Source organism: Astatotilapia calliptera, chromosome 13 (assembly GCF_900246225.1).
Source record: "Astatotilapia calliptera chromosome 13, fAstCal1.2, whole genome shotgun sequence".
Classification (NCBI taxonomy): domain Eukaryota; kingdom Metazoa; phylum Chordata; class Actinopteri; order Cichliformes; family Cichlidae; genus Astatotilapia; species Astatotilapia calliptera.
In genome coordinates this window covers 29,656,666-29,676,230 of record NC_039314.1, presented here as the reverse complement: position 1 = coordinate 29,676,230, position 19,565 = coordinate 29,656,666, and the positions used below count along the sequence as shown (strand labels likewise).

The 19,565-nt window shown below is 43.6% G+C and overlaps 2 protein-coding genes across 8 annotated transcripts in view; both read left to right on the top strand.

Annotated features, from left to right (window-relative positions):
- The window catches only part of opn4a (opsin 4a (melanopsin)), a 28,637-nt gene extending 22,521 nt beyond the window's left edge, over positions 1–6,116 (top strand). For all 3 annotated transcript variants that reach the window (XM_026190649.1, XM_026190648.1, XM_026190651.1), the window contains 2 exons: positions 1,497–1,556; positions 2,298–6,116. In XM_026190649.1, the coding sequence (XP_026046434.1) occupies positions 1,497–1,556; positions 2,298–2,468 (231 nt within the window). In that variant the 3' untranslated portion in view covers positions 2,469–6,116. The remainder of the gene's footprint in view (positions 1–1,496; positions 1,557–2,297) is intronic.
- A 5,100-nt stretch (positions 6,117–11,216) lies between these two features.
- ldb3a (LIM domain binding 3a) overlaps positions 11,217–19,565 on the top strand; it is a 33,713-nt gene continuing 25,364 nt past the window's right edge. The window contains exons 1-2 of one of the 5 annotated variants that reach the window (XM_026189749.1): positions 11,217–13,038; positions 13,125–13,312. In XM_026189749.1, coding sequence (XP_026045534.1) covers positions 13,217–13,312 — 96 coding nt within the window. In that variant the 5' untranslated portion in view covers positions 11,217–13,038; positions 13,125–13,216. The remainder of the gene's footprint in view (positions 13,039–13,124; positions 13,313–19,565) is intronic. The other 4 variants (XM_026189748.1, XM_026189750.1, XM_026189751.1 and 1 more) reach the window with 4 other exon arrangements.

Sequence of the window (19,565 nt, the reverse complement as noted above, 5' to 3'; positions counted from 1 at the left end):
AAAGAAAATCCATTCGTTTATTCAAAACTGAGCGCTGTAAATGCTGCAAACACAAAGAGCCGCAGGCTCAAAACAACAAGTCTGAAATCCACAAATAAAACCAGGACAACTCAAGAGCGCCCCCTATGGAACAGGAAGTGAATTCACACAGACAGACAATACAATCCAACCCGGAGGCCTAATATAATGATGACGATGTGAGAACGTGTTTCACAATCACAGCTGCGATAACACGACAGAATAAATATCATTACTGAGAACATACCAGTGTTAGTATGATTCATCTGTAAAATATTAACCACATAATACTACACGTGTTTTACTATCTTTAGCAATCGATTTTTAGTCTTTATTTTAAACTTTATTTTATTTAATTGTTTATTATCTTGTGTTTATTATGTTTTAACTTTTTATTACCATTGTATTTTTTTATTTTTGCTTTTTAGAATAGAATAGAACAGAGCTGCTGATACTGGCTGCCAGCTCAGAGCGGCACCGGAAGTTAAATACTTTTTTAAATGTATTGAGCTTTTTTAATCTACAGAGACTACAGACTTTATTTAATTTATGTTTAATGTTTTGGCCTCTGTGTTAATTTGCCAAGACTCAGGATTAATAGATCTTCTCTCATAGTAACAGCCATAATTGTTAAGTGACGGCTGTGTGCAGACAGGAATAGGACCCAAGATGCAGACTCCAGAGACAAACGTAAACTGAAATAGCTTTAATGCTGAACTCAAACATAACATAACTGGAAAAAACCAAAATAAACTCAAACCAGAGGACTGACAGAACACACAGCTAAATAAACGGTAGATCGCAACACAGACACAGAGAAACACAGGGCTTAAATACACAGAGGGAGCAATCAGGGAATGGGTAACGGGAGGGAAACACAGCTGGGGCAAATCAGAACTGACGAGACAAAGGAAGCGTCACCTGAACACACTGAGATAAGACAGAGACCTTCAAAGTAAAACAGGAAACACAAAACACAGACTGAACAAAGACACAGACTCACATGCAGGCACTACAGAGGGAACAGAGACGTGGGACCAGGACAGACACAGACACTGACTAGACACGGGGATATAGGAACTAAGGATACACAGAGACGCGAACTAGACAAGGGGATACAGCTGACAGGGGAGACAGAGCAACTAGAGAAGACAGAGACATAAACCAAAAGACAGAACTCTAACAAAGGAACCAAAGACTAGAAATTATAAATAATAATAATAATAAACTCAAAAACCCTGGGTCAACGACCCAGGCATCCTAACAATAATAACATATACGTAACAACGGCTGATCTACAATTTTTTAACTTTTCTCAGAGATAGAAAACTTTGCACATATATTTTAAGATTTTAGGATTAAATAGGTGATTTGTACCATTTTCCTTGTGTCTTCATTGTCGTTCATGGTTCATGATGTTGAACTGTTGGTGTTGAGCAGCATGAGTCACAGTATGAGTCCATGTGTTTCTCTTCTAGACGTCCTGTGACACTAAGCTTCCCACGGCAGGAGCAGGTGAACGCAGCAGCAGTTCAAATGTGAGTTTCACAAACAGCTTTTACAGTCACATCTGTTGGTGGAGGTGCAGTAAATGATGTGAAGGTGAAAGCAGGACCCTTTCATTTAATTTATGCTTTTTTTATTTATGTTGTTTTGTAAGCGATTATCTGTATTTAGATGAAACGATTTTATTCTGATCCAAAGATTTATACAGATCTGAAAATGTGACACCAGTGTTGTAATACAAATATTTTATACGTTATTAAATGATCTGAATATTGATGAATTAACAAACCATCTGTGCAAATCTGTACGAGAGCACCACGCACGTCCTGCACAGGATTCATCGTTTGGTGGTTTCATTTTGTTTCTATGAAACAAAAAATCATCCACAGAGACAAACAGTTTGTGTATCAGGCTGGAAACATGTTTGTTTCTGTTGTAACATGAGAGTCTTCGGGGACGGACTCACTGCTGCCTCCACTGGACACTAGAGGAACTGCAGGTTTTGTTTTTAGCACTCCCGCTTTGGCTTCAGTTGTTGGTTCGGAGGATTGACTCTCATGAATCAGGGATCCAGTGACCTCTGGATCCCTGTTAAACAGCTGTTAAATGATTACCTACAAATTTGCTTTGTGCCGACGATGGCGCTAAAAACCCAGCGGTGGTCATTTAGCGCTATCATTGATCCGTGATTGGTTTACGATGGCATGCCTGCCCTCTCAGATTTAGGCATCAGTCACATTTGTTTTAAATAACCGTCTTTGTCTCTTTCACAGAACGGTGATTTTACAGATGGTGCAAGAGGCGCACTCTGTCGAATCCCGAGTATCGTCATCACCTCCGAGTCCAGCCCTTTCCTTTCCACGGGACGAAGTGGTTCCCGCACATCTCGATCGAAGGCGACCAACAGCAGCGGCGGTGGAGGTGCAGGGGCGGGTTCGGCGTAGAGCTCCACCCCCCTCTCCTGTTTAAACACCTGCAGCCATGTGACCACCTAAGGTCCAGGCAGATATTTGGGACTGTGCAGTTCAGAAAAAGCCATCAGAACTCATCAGATTGTAAATCTGCAGGTCGTTTATAGATTTTACCCGATTTGTACCGATATGGATGGAGACAAATTCCAAACCCAACCTGGAGCTGTTTTACCAACGAACAAAACAGTTTACTTAAAGAGCAGCTTACCTGAAACAAGGTGTATCCTCTCACTCTGTTTGGTTGTTTTGAGTGAAGGGAAAGCAGCTGCTGTGAGTTGAAATGTTACAGAATTCATATTTTGCATTGAGTTGCTCTTTAAAGAGCTCCTGAAAGCTGAGAGCAGGTCTGATCTTTGATTACACTGCAGCCACACGGACTCTGAGGGTGGAAATGTTCAGTCAGACTGATGAAAATGCCTCTTTAGCCAAGGTCTCCTGTGACAGGTGAGGGTCCCTTTAGAGGTTTTCTGGTGTCTGAGAGGACTTTGAGCTGAGGGAGGAGATTCTTCATTCTGTGATTCCTCAGTAAACCGTGTGCTTTCCTGCCCTTGGTCTTCTTATGTTTCTGCTTTGCATGTGGATTTCCAGCTCAGACTTCAATGTGATGCCACCGGAGCAAATCATAAAGGTTAAATCATGAAGATGGTTATGTGCATCCCATCTAACCAAAACTAACTATAAATTCAAGAAATCACTGACTCAGTGCCAATAAGAACATCTCAGGACATCGATCTTATACCCACAGTGATTACCGATCGCTGTGGATGTGGCTCTGCACCAAGCAGTTTTTCTGCTCATTTCCAACTTTAAAGTATTTTTTAAATCTTTTTTGTCATTATGAACAGTTTAGAAAAACAAAACCTTTGTATCGGCCTTTAAAGCTGCCCCTCTGTTCATCTTCTATCTGAAATGAGCCATTTTAGCTCCTGTCTCTTTAAGAACACCCCCACCCCCATAAACCCACTGTTTCCTGATTGGTCAGCTTCCAGAAACCTAATAAGGGGCAGTAAAAAGAACAGCCATCCAAACCTTCTTTAAGAATAAAAAACATAAAGCTGCTTTTCTTGCCCACAACGTTTTTGGCCTGCATAGTTGTGACTTCTTGAACCACAGCAGTAGGAGAGCTGAAACGATGCTCATTTATTTGTTGTGTAACCAACACTGATATGTTCTAAACTGAGGGGTGTAACTACGAAGAAGATTATTGGGTTAGTGAACTGTGTAGAGCTTAAAGTCATAATTTTCCATGTCACCAATGTGGCCCTTATTTTACAAGCTAAATCACCATGGCAACTGATGCTGAACACATCACCTGGCCAGGAGCAGGTTATGTTTGAATTTTCAGTTTAAAATTGTCTGGAAGCGCCAAGTTGTCAACGATTCTTTTATTTCTGGCATGTTTTCAGTGTGATATAGATTCTATATCTACTTACAAAGAGCGCTGAATGAAGCAAAAAGTAATGTTGCTGTAATGTTGTGCTTAGAAGTAAACTGCAGCATTTAGCGCGCTCAGACACAAAATCTTTCACTGCAATTCAAATCTCTGTGACACAAATCACCAGATTAATCAGTTTCTCCAATAATCTTCAGATTATTTAGCTGTTATATTTTATGTTCTTTGTAAACATTTAATTTCTTTTTAATAATATTTTACTTACTATTTTATCATCCTCACTTTATAACATCTCTAAATGGAGCGGGTGGCGCTCACGGGGATCATTTTGTGAAGAAAAAAAAGAGTCACATGATGCACGAATCGTCTTTCTTCAGTTGATAACCTGTCATCTCTGTTATCTCTGGGGCTTTGCTGATCCAGCTAAGACAAAGAAAGCCTGGATATGTAGCTTTCCTTCGTAGTACACCCTTCAGGGTTAGTTCACGTTCAACAACCATATCTAAACCAGGAATAACAAACCAAAAAGTCAACTGCTGTGTTTTAGCTGTAAATTCTAGTTTTAGTTAAACTCTTCCTTTAAAAAGCTGAAAATCAGATTTTCCGGGAAGCCCGATGCCCGACTTGGGGAAAACATGCTGGGACGTCCTTTGCAGTCTCTGTGTTGAGCTCATTGTGGCCTGTACATAGAGTTTATTTCCAGTCAGATTCTTTCGGTGTAATCTCCGCGAGTCCTGAGAGGCCTGCAAAAACGCTTTTGTTCTGAAGATATTTTCAGTGTTTTGTGTTTTAAAGTGTTGTTCAGATCATTTCGTACTGTTTCTGCGGCTTCCTTTCCTTTATTTAACTAAAGGCGTACTTTGCTGAAGCGCAGTGTCGTGGAATGTGACTGTGATATTTTTATAGTGTTTAAAAGAGAAAATCATGTCGATAATAGCGCAGCTCTTGGTCATCTGACATGTCTGTTTGAGCTCCTCAGCTGTTCCCTAAACTTTACCTGAATGTTTCTTTAAAAAGATAAAGCTCATGGTGCTTTTCCTGTTGGGACGGAAGCTTGAAGCAAACCATCAAACTCACTGGTTAAAACGGGTTTAACAAAACAAGATCGGACTGATAAAGCTGAAGCAGTGTGTTTTAGCAAGTATAGCAGTTAAATGCTGCTAACACACATGAGCTGTTAGCTTGTGCTGTACTACTAATCTTCTGTACATGCTAACTGTTAGCATCTACAGCTTCAGAGGTGACTAAACTCCAACATTAATCTGAATAAGTTTCATAAAAGTTGCAGGTTAAAGCCGTTTGTTACATCAGCAAGTGTGAGCACGTCTATAAAAGCAGACGGTTTGGCAGTTTGCAGATATGGGCTGCAGAGAAACTGCAAAAATCACAAGATACAGGCCTCGATAGCAGGTGAAAGGTTAAAGTTCATGACAGCTCAGTTAGCTACACACTGAACGGGTGCGGCTCGCTTGGAAGGGTTAGAGAGTTCAGAGAGCTGAGCATGAATGAGATGAAGCGACGCTGTAAAGACGAGTGGGACAAAACTGCTCCACAGTGACGTGACAGACGCATGGAGTCACACAGAAACATCACCGCAACTCAGAAGGAGGCGCTACACGCCGCTGAATCAGGGGGCGGAGTTAGACTTTCACACTGCAGTTAGTTTAGTTTATCTTTAATAGATACTAACATGATGTAACGTGCCACATGCTTTTGTTCACCGGAGGCTGAATCTAATTATTTTAAGACCTGATCAGGACCAGATGATTTCTCATGTCCTGATATATGAAAATCCTAAAAAACATTTCTGCATCCAAATGTCACAAAAAAGCCAATAAACTGAAAGAGATGTACAAAAACATGGAGCACGGTTATAACTCTGAATATTGGAAAAAGTAAATACCACCATCATAGTGGACATGATGCAAAAACAGCAGTCACACGGGAAACTGTGGATTCCCTGTGACTGGTTGGAGTCTGGTTGCTGGTTGGTGGAGGTGAAATCAGTCATAAAGACGATGCCACACCAAACACCTCCCGTGATTGCTTTGAACATTAGCAGGTTGCCACTGTCACCTGTAGCTTGTGTGGAGGACGCTGACTTGTCTACAACTACACAAACAGGAAATGAGGAAGTGGCACTCTATCCCGTCTCTAAGTGATGAAGGATGGACCCTGCTTCCAAACTACTCTGTGTTTATTAAGGCTGTTGTATTTTTAACATGTTTTGTATTTTGTTCCATTCAATCTGAACAAAAACAGTCAGTGCTCACTGTCGGCCTCTCTCGGGTTTTATTACCACTCTTCATTTTAAAGCTCAGTTTACGATGTAACTGCAGCCCAGCAGCAGTATATTAATGACTAACCTCGTATTGTGAATAACTTCTAACTCCGTTAAATGTAATAAATCCTGTTTTCATGGATGTTAAACGTCATTGTTACACCTGGTAAAGCAGCAACACTGATCATTTTATAAAAGATGAAAGAATTTCAACAGTTTGTGACTCTCAGTGATGCCGCAGCGTTCGTTTGACTTTGACCTGAAGTGGAGTTTGGATCTGGAAACGGCGAATGACGTCAGACTTAAAGACGGGATAGTTTCACTTAGAGAGGCGACTGCTTGAGGACATCGGCATCTGTCAGTGATCAAAGCAGTCGGGGTTTTTCACCAGCTCGTCGGGGTCGCACATTTTTCTGAGCGTCTAGTTTCCAGGGGTCACACACGCCTCTGTAGGCCTGTGACATGACCCCGCAGTGTCAGTGCCCAAAATGGCAGAGGGTCATGTGGTGAGCAGTCACATGACTACAGAAACAGAATAGGAGGCTATTTTCTGTCAAAGTGTGTGGAAGAGCTTTCACTTCTCTAACTGATGCTTCAGCTGGTACAGATTTAGTCAGCAACACTGTTTTCTAGCTGCTGGGGGTCTTTGCTGCCCCCCCCCCCCACACACCCCCCACACACACACAGATGTTTGATTTGTTGTGTTAAACTTCCTGTTTGGATGAAGCGATGTTGGAGAGCGGGCAGAGCAGTTACTGTGGATCATTTATTTCAGTGTTGCTTTATTTTTCTAAATAAAATCTGTCATTCACCGTGATGCTCCGCCTCCTTTGTACCCCCATCACCATAGAGACACGTCACACAGCCAGGCCAGAGCTGTCAGTTTTCATATCAGCCATTTAATTTAATCAGTTTAATTAAACAGTTTTTCTTTAAATTTACAACTTTAATCTAAGAGTAAATGATCGTTATCACCATCACATGCAGTCCCTTATATTCTCAGGTCCTAAAATACCTTCATACTTTAATACAGCTTTTAAAATTTAACTTAATTTAATTTAAATGAATTTTTCAACTTGTTATTATCGTGTAAAAAAAGTGATTTCTGGTATTTGATAATAAATGTAAGCTATTATAAATGACGTGTTTCCATAATGCCACAAACATATCACTCATGAGCAGAGATGGGCAGTAACGCGTTACACGTTACTGTAATCCGATTACTGTTTTCAAGTAACGAGTAAAGTAAGGGATTACTATTGCAAAAAGGTAATTAGATTACCGTTACTTTCCCGTAAGCACGCGACGTTACTGCGTTACTAAAACCGTGAGAGGACTTTGAGTGTCTCATGACAGTGACGTAAGCGAGTGCGCCGTTCGTGACAACAGCTGTGTGCAGATCAACAATGAATCACATATCGAGTGCAGAGAGAGTATGAGCGTGCAGCGTTTAAAGCGTGGAAGTACTGACCTTACTTTGAGTTTGATTCCATAAAAAGTGACAAAAACATTAGTGTCCGCTGTGCGTGGGAAGAAAACTTCTTTTTACAGCGAAAAACCCCTAAACTTCCAACAAGCACCGAGTAGCTACGACGTAATGGGAAACTCACAGAGAAACTCGCGGATTCTTCCACTGACCGCGGCACACCTGCACCAGGGTAAACCTCCGCCTACCCTGCTCCTGCTTTACAGGTGAAAATAGAGCAACAGGACCGCTGAGTCTTTGACTTTATTTATTTTCTGCTGTGTTTTACTTGCATCTATTTGAAAGACTGAGTGTAAACACACAAAATATTTTATTTTATGTGCTGGAATGTGCAGAAAATAGGTTTAAATGTTAAACTAATTTCTTCCAGTCAGAGAATGTTGCAGATAATTAAATTTTTGCTTGATGCATAAAGTTAAAAGATTAAAACTAATAAAACAAGTTTTAAAAAGAGACTTTTCCATTTGATTACATTTTGTATGATGGATTATGTAGAAAAAGTAGAATTGGGCTGAAAGATCTATCGCTCTATCACCTCTTCAGGTTGTTACTTTAAAAAGTAACTAAGTAACTAATTACTTTTGAAAATAAGTAATCAGTAATTAGTTACTGATTGTTTTTTTCAGGTAACGTGACCAACACTGCTCATGAGTGATATAAAACATGCCCGTCACAGAGTCATCTCTGTTATACAGCCTGTGTTTAACGCTGCACACATTAAACATGTATTTACCACAGAAATGTGATGAATACACTTCACAGGCCTATAAAAACTAGACTGATTATAATGAAGGTTTAATAATACAAAACAGGTCATTTCTTTCATTTCTTTAATCCTTTCATAATCCCGTTCAGTGTATTTGCTCGTTTCTTTACGGATATAATTAAATAGATGAACATGAACGCAGAGTGACGCGTTTGGCTCCGGATGCTCCTGTTTTCTGTGTTTACCTGGAGCTCTGCGCGGTTTCAGGTGCCTCCTGCCTCTTTAAATAAAATCCTGCTAATGAAAATCCGCTGTTAACACCCCTGCTGCCCTCCTCCTGCCCCCGGCCTCCCTGCTGCTCTGTGCCCGAGGAGCGGAGCAGGATCCCGTGATCGCGGCAGGCCACTCCGCTCGGTGTGTCGGAGCTGCACAGCGACGGCAGGTACCCGCCTCTCACACCCTTTCCTCCCGTCTCCACCCTCTGCTTTCTACTGTTTAATCCTCCTTCTCCACCTCCTGCATCACCACCACAACCGGCAACAAGTCGCACCGCCCGCCGGCTCGCAGCTGCTGCGGCCGGTCACACCGACAGCTTCTCCCGGCTCACCGGGTCGGTGGGTGGGGTCAGCTCTCAGGTATGACAGAAGAGGAGCCTGAAGCCTCACCTGGTGGGTTTTACTTATTCTGAGGGTGTGCGTTAGGTTCTGTGCGCCGAGCTGGGCGGAGCAGAGAGCAGGTGGGCGGTGTCAGTCTGCAGACCACCTGAGAGCAGAAACCGGAAGCGTCGAGTTTAGGAAGAGTAATAACGACTTTGTGACGTCTGAGGCTTTTATTGGACTCAGATTTTAGAGCTTCATTATCTTGTTACGTTTGTTTGTGAGTTTGTCTTCACAAACAGGATGTAGCTGATGTTTACAGACACAGCAAGCTGTAACTCACCAGCTGACCTTTCATGCAAAGAGGCAGCTCCATTAAGAAGCTGTTTAAAATGACAAACTATTCACACATGCTCAGAGGTCAGCTGTAGCTCTATGCTGGGGGGGATCAGTATCACTGCTGTGGCTGTGGATGGTTTCCCCTCCGCTCTCATGCCTTCAGGTTGACTCAGTTTGTGTTTTAAACTCCTCGCTGAGGGTCAGCAGGGTTCGCTTTACACGTCCCTGCAGTGCTGATCCACAAAGCTTCATTTTAGTTCTGAGTAACAGAAGCCAGGCCTGCACATTAAACCCACAGCTCCTTATTTCTGGCTTAACCACAGACTGTATATAAAAGATGGTCACAGTAATTCGTTTCTGAACTCTAACTTTGAAGCAGCCACAAAATGATCCACAGAGACCAAACAGTTTGTGTATCAGGCTGTAAAAAATGTTTGTTTGTGCTGGAAAGTTTTAACATGGGAGTCTATGGAGACTGACTCACTGCTGCCTCTGCTGGACGCCACAGGAACTGCAGCTTTTGGTGTTTCTCAGTGTTGGTTAAACATTTACACTCCTAACTTAGACCCTGAAAAACCATTGAGCATGCGTTCCTTTTATGGATAAATAAGCGATCTTTTCTGACGCGTTTACGTGGATAACACTCATTGCAGTTTGTCAGTGAGATTTTAGTGATGATTGTTATGAGTCAGGACCAATGTTCCCTCTAATTTTCCATGTGTCTGAGCGAACACACAAACTCCCTCAGCGTCCCTAGGTCCACTGTGAGCGACAGCAGACGTGTGCACTGTGGTCACGTCGGCATCTAATCCATCCAAGTTACATGTTTATTAAAATTATCAAATTACAGCATTTATGTTAGACGACTCTTAATTAACTGCTTTAGCCCAGTTACAATGAAAATGTAAACAAATCTTGTTTGTGACCTGTGCAGCATGTTAACACTATTGGAAGGAAAAAAAAACTTCAACTCCAATTTTGAAAACACAACTTTCTTATTATTTTTTTTATAAAGCTCTGACTTGTATGATGAGTCTGAGTCTGGGAGAGAGTCTGTAACTCTCTGTCTGCAAAATACAGTAAATAATGACCAATGCTGGGAAATTAACTATATAGTTACTTCTTCAAAAAAGTAACAAAGTGTTTTGCAGCTGTTTACCTAAAAATGCAGCCAAAGCGTTTTTTAAACAAACATTTCAAAGTATTTACAGAACAATCAGCTGTTCTGCATCAAATCTGATGCCACACAAATAATTTGTGCCGCTCCAAAAATAATTTCTGTCCACTATGAGATGAAGGAGAACAACAGCCTGATACCTGCAGGCCTGACAACAGCAGATGTGTCACTGCTGTAACACTCAGCAGTCGCCTCATTGTTCTGACACAACAACACTGTTGACTACACTACACACTAACTACACACTAACTACACACTAACTACACACTAACTACACACTAACTACACACTAACTACACAAGATTTGTGCTAAACGTAGCAAATCTCTCACATCTCAAACACGCCGTCACTCCTAAAACTTCCCCCTCCCTAAACAACTAAATGCCATGTTGCCATATCATGTTTTGATTGGTCCACATGGTACATTTTTCCACCAATAGGAAAGGCTGGAGGGGGGCTGTGTTTGTTCACAGGCGGAGTGATTTCGAGCGTTTTCCTTATAAAACGCCGTTTTTACCGTTTCTTCCTGCAGTAAATATAAACAACGACAGTATTCAGGAAGAAAACCAAACACTGCAGATATTTTATCATAACTCTGGTTTTACGTGGCCGATCAACACAATTTAAAAACTGGTATAAAGTCCACACTGTTTCCGTCAGTTGTTCCGTCTGTCCTGCTCACATCTCCAATGGTTGTACACGTTGTCATTAACGTGGCTTCACTCCGCATCAACACCGGTGTCGGCACATAAGGACGCTGTCACAGCCTGTCAACCACGTGGATTAGCTGCACGTGCGCAGCTTAGAGGGAACATTGGTAAGGACTGTTATAGATGGATGGTTTAAATAAAAGTTTCTAAAACCTTAAACAGCTCCGTCCCAGTCCACTCTGCCTCTCAGAGTCTAAACTTAGCCGGTGATATAACAGGCTCAGCGCTGCTCTAGGATCAGCCTGTCAGTCGGTGCAGAGGGCCAATCGCCCTCAGCCTGTGTGAGCAGTGAGGGCTCTGCACCTCTGGTGGTTTTTGACTCACTGTTGCTTGGAGAGAAGAGCTGCTTTTTCATCTTCCTGTTAATAAGCAGGCGGTGCTGGAATTCAAACCCACAATCTCCTGTTTAGCTGGCTAGCGCTTTAACCACAGTGCCTCACTCCATCTGACACGCACCTGTTAGAGGGGCGTCCACAGGTGTGCTCGGGGTACCTGGGCTGTTTAAAGTCCTGCAGCCTCCTCAGGTGTTTGGAAAGTTCACAGACTTTATCATATTTAATGAAGACCACATACAACACATGGAGCACCACCTGAATTAAAAACGTAAGATTTATAGGTGTGACTCTGCCCCCCAAATTACACCTACAAACAGCATTTCTGGTTCCCAGTGTGCGCACTGACACCACCCTGCCCACCATCAGGCAGAAGGTGGTGTTACCCCGATAACATCTGACCCGTATGCTCTCGTGGGCTTCGTGTGTCGCCTTTAAAAACACTGAATGTGCTGATTCAGACTCACTTTGTTGGGCTTCTCATTTTGTCCTGTCAGGTTCCCTCGTGTGTGTTTGCTTGTCTCTGTGATTGTTTCTGCAGTTTTTGGCTCTTTCTTGCCTCTCTCTAGTTTTTGTGCTAATATTTGTGGATTGTTGTCTTTTGAGGGTCTGTTTGTGTGTCTTTGTAGCGGTTTTTGTCCCGTTTTGTCATTTTCCACCTAATTTGAGGCTTTTTTGTCTCTTCGTTATCATTTTGTGTCTTGCGTCTCTCTAAGCTGTCGTCCTCTCGAGGTCTATTTGTGGCAGCTGAGTCCTGTTGTGGTCATCGTGCTTCTCTTTGTCGGACATTAATCGTTTACTTTTGAATCTTCGTAAAGATAAATTTCATCTGGTGTTGAGAGGTTTAATCTCTGTGTGATTACTTTGCCGTTCTTTGAGGTTATCGGCTCTGTGTTTGGCTGCACTGGCTCTCTGTGGCGGTCATGTTTGTAGTTTTCTGTAGGTGTTGGAGTCCTTTAGGCTGGGTAAACCTGAGGACAGTCCTGACAGGTGGACACTTTTCTTCTGAGTCCACGAGGCTCAGAGCGTTCCCCTGACGGGTGAAGTCGGGCTCGGGCCTCGCTGACGCCTTCGGCAGCGACCCGTGGAGGGATTTGAACCTGCTGACCTTTAAGCTATCAGTGCCACTCCACTCGTGGCCTTTCTGTTTGGGCTTTATCGCCACCGAGATAATGAGACGTTTCCTGACGCTGCCCCTGATTGGATGCGTGGGAGACCCTGGGCGCTGCATGATTGAGGGGGGCAGTGAGGAGGGTCTAGAAGAATCTGCTGGTCTATATTAGCCGCTGTGAATCACGGCGAGCCTGGCATACCGGGTGTCCCCTTTCACGCCATATAAGTCCACCCCCCCTCCTTTCCCTGCAGACCCCCCTGCCCTGCCTCACCCCGCCTCACCCCACCGCCCCCCCACAATGCCACACCACTGTCTGAGGCTATTCTTAGGCTGTCACTTCAGCCCGTCCAAGCAGGCAGGTCCTCCTCTTTCTCCTCTCAGCTGCTGCGACTCGTTCTCTTCCTCTTCGGTTGGTGCATTTCACTCATTTTTCTTTCCTCCGTGATTGCTTCACCTGCTTCACGCCCTCTCTCTCTATCGCCTCTCTGCTTTCAGAGCCGTCCCGTGTCTCCTGCAGCTGCCGGTGGGTTTTGTTCCAGAAACTCTGCTCTGACTTTGAAGGATCTTTGTAGTTGTGTGGAAGAAGAATGAGCACCTACACCGTGTCGCTGCCCGGCCCCGGGCCCTGGGGCTTCAGGCTGCAGGGGGGCAAGGACTTCAACATGCCGCTGACCATCTCCAGGGTAGGAAATCGGACAGGAAACGCACTTTTTCACCTGCAGCTTCGCCCAATTTCTGTGTTTGGCTGACAGATGTGAGTCTCTGATATCTGTGTCCCAGTCTGAGTCCTTAGTGGTGTTACAAAAGGGAATGAATCTAGAAAGACGAAGCTGGGACGGTTTAAGATGCAAACCATTGTTGCATGTCCTGCCTTATTTCCTGTCATCTGTATTCTTTCAAAATAAAGCTCAAAATTCCCCTCAGCATTGTTACTGAAACTTTAATGATTAATATTTAAAATCCGAGCTGGTGTGAGCCTCGGGTCTGTTCGACGTGCTCATGAGTCATTAAACTCAACCTGCTGTAGACTAATTCCATTTCGAGTCCAGCTGAGGAGACGTGGCTGCTTTGGGACATAATCTCTGATGTGTGGCTGATTTCTTTTTGAATCAGTGAAGCCCGTCGACACCCCCCCCCCCCGGTCAGGTAGGGAGGCCGAAGCAGAGGTGGAGGCCTGAAACTGGAGCTGGTGTTGCTTTCGGAGCCTCGTCTCTCTGGACAGATGGAGAGACGAAGTTCCTGCAGCTCCACTGTAATCTGCTAGTGGGATGTTGATGACCTTTGACCTCTGTGTCGGGTTCTGTTTGGTGATTTTGGATGTGATGCCTGATGTGTTGGGACAAAAGCTGTGGCTGCAGCTTTGTGTAGCCTCTTGTTGGCAGTTTTGCATTTTTCAGGTCACGTTGCATCAGTGCTGATTGTTTTTGTCCTCTTGCTGTTATTTGGTGTCTCTGTGGGTTGTTTGGGTTTGCAGTGCAGCTAGTCTGCATGGTTTTGGAGGTACTGAACAACTTATTTCTGTAGTTTTGCATCTAATTTTAGTTTCTTTTCCTTTTACGGTCATTAAATGTCTCTCTCTCTGGTATTTCTGCCTTTTGGTGCAGTTGTTGTGTAGTTAAATTCTTTGGGTTTCTTTTCTTTTTAGTGATTTTGAGACTTTTTGTGGTTGTTAAATTCGGGGGTTTGTTTGTGTTTTGGGTCTTTTTAACGTTTTTTTAATTGTTCAGTTGTTTTTTGCGTCTGTCCTGGTTCGTTCAGGTAATTCTGTGTCTTTTGTCAGGTTGTAAGTCGTCTTTTTGCAGCTCAGTTTGGCAGTTTTGTGTCTTTCTTGTAGTTCAAGCCTCTGACCCTTTCGGGTTGTTGTGTTTCTGTTAGTTTTCTTGTGCGTCTCTTTGTGATGGGCTCGGGTTCATTTTATGTTTCTTTCTGATTTGCAGTTATTGTCCAGCCGACTTTGGTGGTTTTGGACCCTGAGCTGTGTTTACTGGGGTTCATATATGTTGCTGTACTTTTATTCAAACTGTTTAACTTGGCAGGATGTTCCAGATGTTCATGTTCCACACATTTAGCCTACAGATGTTTTGTGTTGTGTTTGGGTGCTGCTGCTCTTCCATTGTTATTCACTGCATCTGTAATCCAAGTCTCTGCTGGCGGCTCCACAGTTTCCATCATTGCATTCACCTTAAACCGAGTCCTCCCACAGGAGAGACAGACGCAGGTCCCCACAACATGACTGTGAACAGATTTAGGACCCTACAACAGCAGCAGTGATAAAAACGCACACACACAGACACACACAGACACACACAGACACACACAGACACACACACACGCTGTGAGGACTCATTCATTCGGGGACGGCCGACCTTCAGCGCTCCCCCTGCTCAGCTGTTACACTCATCAGCCTCTGTGAGCGCGCTGTTTGTTAACAGCTCCACGCGCTTTACGCAGCTCCTCCGTCAGGCTGAGAAAGATGGAGGTCCTCTTTGAGATACTAAATCATGTTTAGTTGTCCAGAACAGTCACAGGGCTGAAACAAAGCCTCACGATTCAGAACCTTTTTAGTTTTTTATTCTTAAATTGTTTCACTTGATGATTGAAGTGAGACCTTATGTCTGTGTCAGGGCAGCACTCGTACAGGAACAGTAAATCTTGTGTTCCTGGTTCGAGGAGCTGTTTTTGGCCCCGGGTTTTGCCTCTCAGGTTGCACCTCGCTGACGGAGTTGGTGGGAGGTGTTTCCACGTTGCCGGAGACGAGCCAAAAATAAGACTCGAGCAGAACCTCTGTCTGTGTGAGAGTCAGCGACTGGTTTAACCCCGGAGAGGCTGGCTCCTCGCTCTGGGATGTGACAGTCATGTTACACCAACCATACAACCACACAAAAAGTTCTGAATGAACTGTGGATTCACGAGTATTAACAGACTTCTGCTACATGGACCTCGTTTCACCTCTAGTGCCGATGATGCTCTACGTGAAGAACTGAGAACGAGAACCTTCCTTTTCCATCCGACCCTCCAGTTTCTGCCTGATTGTCGGCTCGGATCCAAGTTCACGTCCCTGTCAACGTTTTCCGTCCTGAGTCGGTTTGTAACGACCCTGCTGCAGCCTGCTGCTGCTCCATCAGGACAGGAAGTCAGATGGAGCTTCTTCCTGTTCCTTCCTTTCACAATAAAAGCCCTTCACAGTGACTCCTGCACATGAACGTGTGACGCCAATTGATAACCGATTCTGAGGTTAAAATGAAATGCATCTTTACTTTTGCTGGCGGATCATGTAAAGCAGCTCCGTCGGCCAACGCTGCCATGATTTAGACATGTCTGCTTTCCCTTCTCACTGCTGCTGTAGGCCAGACACACTTGCATCCTGTCAAATGCTCAACAGACTTAAACTAATACCAGTGAGGAAGGAAATTCAGCAGTGTTCATATTCCCATCATCCCTCTCTGCTCGCTGGTTCATTGTTCAGAGCATGAGGTTCAGGGAGCGGCGGTGAAGAGGTGGGATTTACAGGCAGACGAGGCTGAGTTAGATCCAATCTGCTGCTCAGCGCTCAAAGAGAATATCAGCAGGGTCACAGGATTCTCCCCATCCAAGCTTTCCTTCAAAGCCCGACATCTCTCCGTCAATGTTTTGAGCTGCAGAGCTCCAGAAGGAATGAAATGCATGTCGCTGCACCGGCACAGATGTGGATTAATCTGCTGCTTAAAATAGTCCCCAACAGATGCACCCTTTCCCCTGAACATGAGTGAAGTGTGGGTCAAACAGGTCCAGTGTGACTCTCACTTGGATTATTTAAATAGTAACGACTTCTTACTTTTTAACTGGATCACAGACCAGCTCATGTAGCAGATAACTGCCATACAGTGTGTACCACAGTGTGTACCACTGAGTGATGTCACAGTGCAGGACAGTCTGCATGTTTCATCCCTGATTGGTTGAGAAGCTGCAGGAGCTTCACTTTAAGCTTTGCTGCTTTAAGTTAAAAGGATTTGTAATGAATCTTCTCCATCTCAGTGTTCCTCTGCGCTCTGTCAGCACCTTGTTTGAATATATTTAGAGCCAAATGACTTCAGTCCTTCCTTCGGGCCGGCAGCGGCGATTGTTCTGAAGTCGTGTCTGGGAGTTTGGGACGATTCGAGGCTGAAAAAGTGACAGCTGGTGGCCTCTAAAGGACCAGCAGCAGTGAGGAAGTGTTCACACGGAGCAGGATTCGTGCCGCTTTAATCCATGGAAACGTCTCTGCGCAGTTTGCACACCCTCTAAAAGTTTCCAGTTTTGTTTTACAGCCAACATCTCCAGGTCATTTCCACTGTTTTTATCCTTTGAACGGTTTTTTAGTATTTTACAAACAGCATCTCTGATTTAGGTTATTTGGAGTGAAGGATTTATGTATGCAATAGGTGACAGATGGCGTTTAAGAAGCCCAAATGTTCTGCAGATTTTAGCCAATATTTCTAATGTCATCCTGTCCAGATGACAGTCTAGTAACAGCAGGATATGCACGGACACACTGCAGGAGCTTTTTTCAGTGTCAGGCCAACGCTGTCTACATCATCCAGAATCTAGAACATGATGGGTTTCATTTGTGCAGCCCAGAGATAAAAGCTCATTCAGCCTGTTTACCAGGTCTGTTGTAAAGCATGCTCTACTGGGATCTGAACCCAGGCTCTCCTGTTTACAAGGCAGACGCTTCAACCAGCTAAGCTGCACGCCTCCTGAGGGCGCTGCAGCTTCTTACAGCTGAGTCCTCCTGGCTGTGAGGTTGATTTAGAGTTGATTTTAAAATGCCGTCAAGATTTCTGCTTTGCTTCTTTGACTTGAAAACAGTGTCACCACCTCGAGGGTCTTTCTGTCCAAACCTTTGCACAGCAGCTCTTTGTACTGTTTACTATTAGCACAGAATCATCAGCACAACCACATCAAAGGAGATCAGATCAAATATGAAGAATACGAAATCTCAGTGTACACAGATGATGTTTTGGTATACGTAGCAGAACCACACTCGTCAATAAGAAAGTTAAAGAGTCTGATCTGTGGATTTGGTTACTCAGACCAAACTGAGGAAAGGTTCATAAACAAGAACATTTGTCTCTTTGCTTTCATGCAAACACAAAAGAATTTTGTAGCTATAGCTACAAAATCTATTAAAAAAACTTTTTTGTTGTGATATATTTTTCACAAATGTGAGTTTGTTTGAAAGGCAGAACTAGAGATCTCCTGTTTACGTCATCGACTCCGAGTCCGTTTGTGGGATTGTCCCCAAATGTTGGGAAGATGAGTTAGAAACACATCTTTAAATGTCTCTCTGAGCAGCTAGAGGTGTGTTTGTGTGAAAGCAAAGACTTTCTTCTTGTTTTGAGGCATTTCTGTTCTCAGCTAAAGAAATCAAAGATGAAAAAGTAAATACCAGAAAGTCTGCAGTTGCTGAAGGACACATCAGTCTTTCTCTGTGGCTGTTTTTTCAGACATAAATGACCTTTGTTCCCACGCAGCAGAGATTCCTGTGCTTTTACTTCATGTCTGTGTTTAATTAGTGATTTTCTTACAAAGCTTCACGGGGCTCTGAGCGTTCCTGCTGCTCCTCTCACAGCTCAAAGCTCGCTCGAGTTTTACAGTCGGGGCGAAAGCCGAGCCGGCGGTAATTCGATGCCCGCTGTAACAAACACACGGAGCTGACTCAGCACTCGGCGAGCTCCCCGCTGACCCCGCTGCTTCCTGCCACAGCTGCACATGCTGCTGATGGTCAGGGGATCCCAAATGGCTTCAGGAAACCCCAAATAAGACGTGTGAACTAAGACTGGACTCGGTTTAGTAGGTCAGCGGGGAGTTGAATACAAGTTTCAGCTGTGAGATCGACACAAATAGACCAAGCAGCTTTAGTCAGACTGCACAGAGGTGCGTTTCTTTAGACTAAGCAGGAGGGTCAAAACAACTGTGGCCTTCTTCAGTCATGCTGGACCCACAACAGATTCAAAACAACTGTGAGGAGGCGCAGAGTTAGCAAAAAGAGACAACGTGCACATACCAGATATACAACCGCTGAAAAAGATCAAAATATGCCTGCAAAATGCATAAAAATGGAGGGAAAAGGACCAAAAACAAACTTCATACAGATGAAAAGCTGCTACAAAAGGATATGCACTCACAGAAGAGGACACACAAAATGAACTCAAAAGATGAAATGATAATTTAAGGATGCAAAATATGAAATGCTAAAAGAGATGTACAATAATCACTCGTGCAAATTGAAGCCCAGGGGATGCAAAATGTCTGAAAAGGGATGCAAACAGAGTGCAGCAAGCAACAAAAAGCACCAACACAGAAATGGAAAACAACCATACGCACAAAAAGACACAAAGAGGATGTAAAACAGAAAAACAAAGAAAATGAAATCAACTGTGAGGAGGCCAAAAGAATCAGAGAAAGTGCAAAATAAAGGATACAAATAATAAATAACAATAATAATAACTTCATTTATAAAGCGTACAGCTATTTGAAACTAAAAAGATAAATAAATAAAAGCAATACAAGTAAAAAACAGTAAGAATTTAAAAACTAGAAGGCATAGAATTGAATCCCTACACACAAACACACACATGCAAGGACACACAAAGGTGACACAAATGGTTATTTGAGGATGGAAGATGATCAAAAAGAGACAGAAAGAAGCAACAAACATTCAGACTGAAGGATGAAGCAAAACCACTGTGAGGACGACGGGAAGGAGTGGCCGTCACAGATCCACTCAGCCCACAGCTGTGGGACAAAATGTTACACAGGCATGCAAAAAAAATCTGACGCAAACAGATAAAAGTTAACTTTATGAATCGATGTGAGAAATAATCAGCTGCAGTTTATCTCTGCAGCGAGGCGGCGAGCAGCTGCTGACAGGCAGCGGGCTGTTTTTAGCCTCTGAAGGACACACACCCACGCACG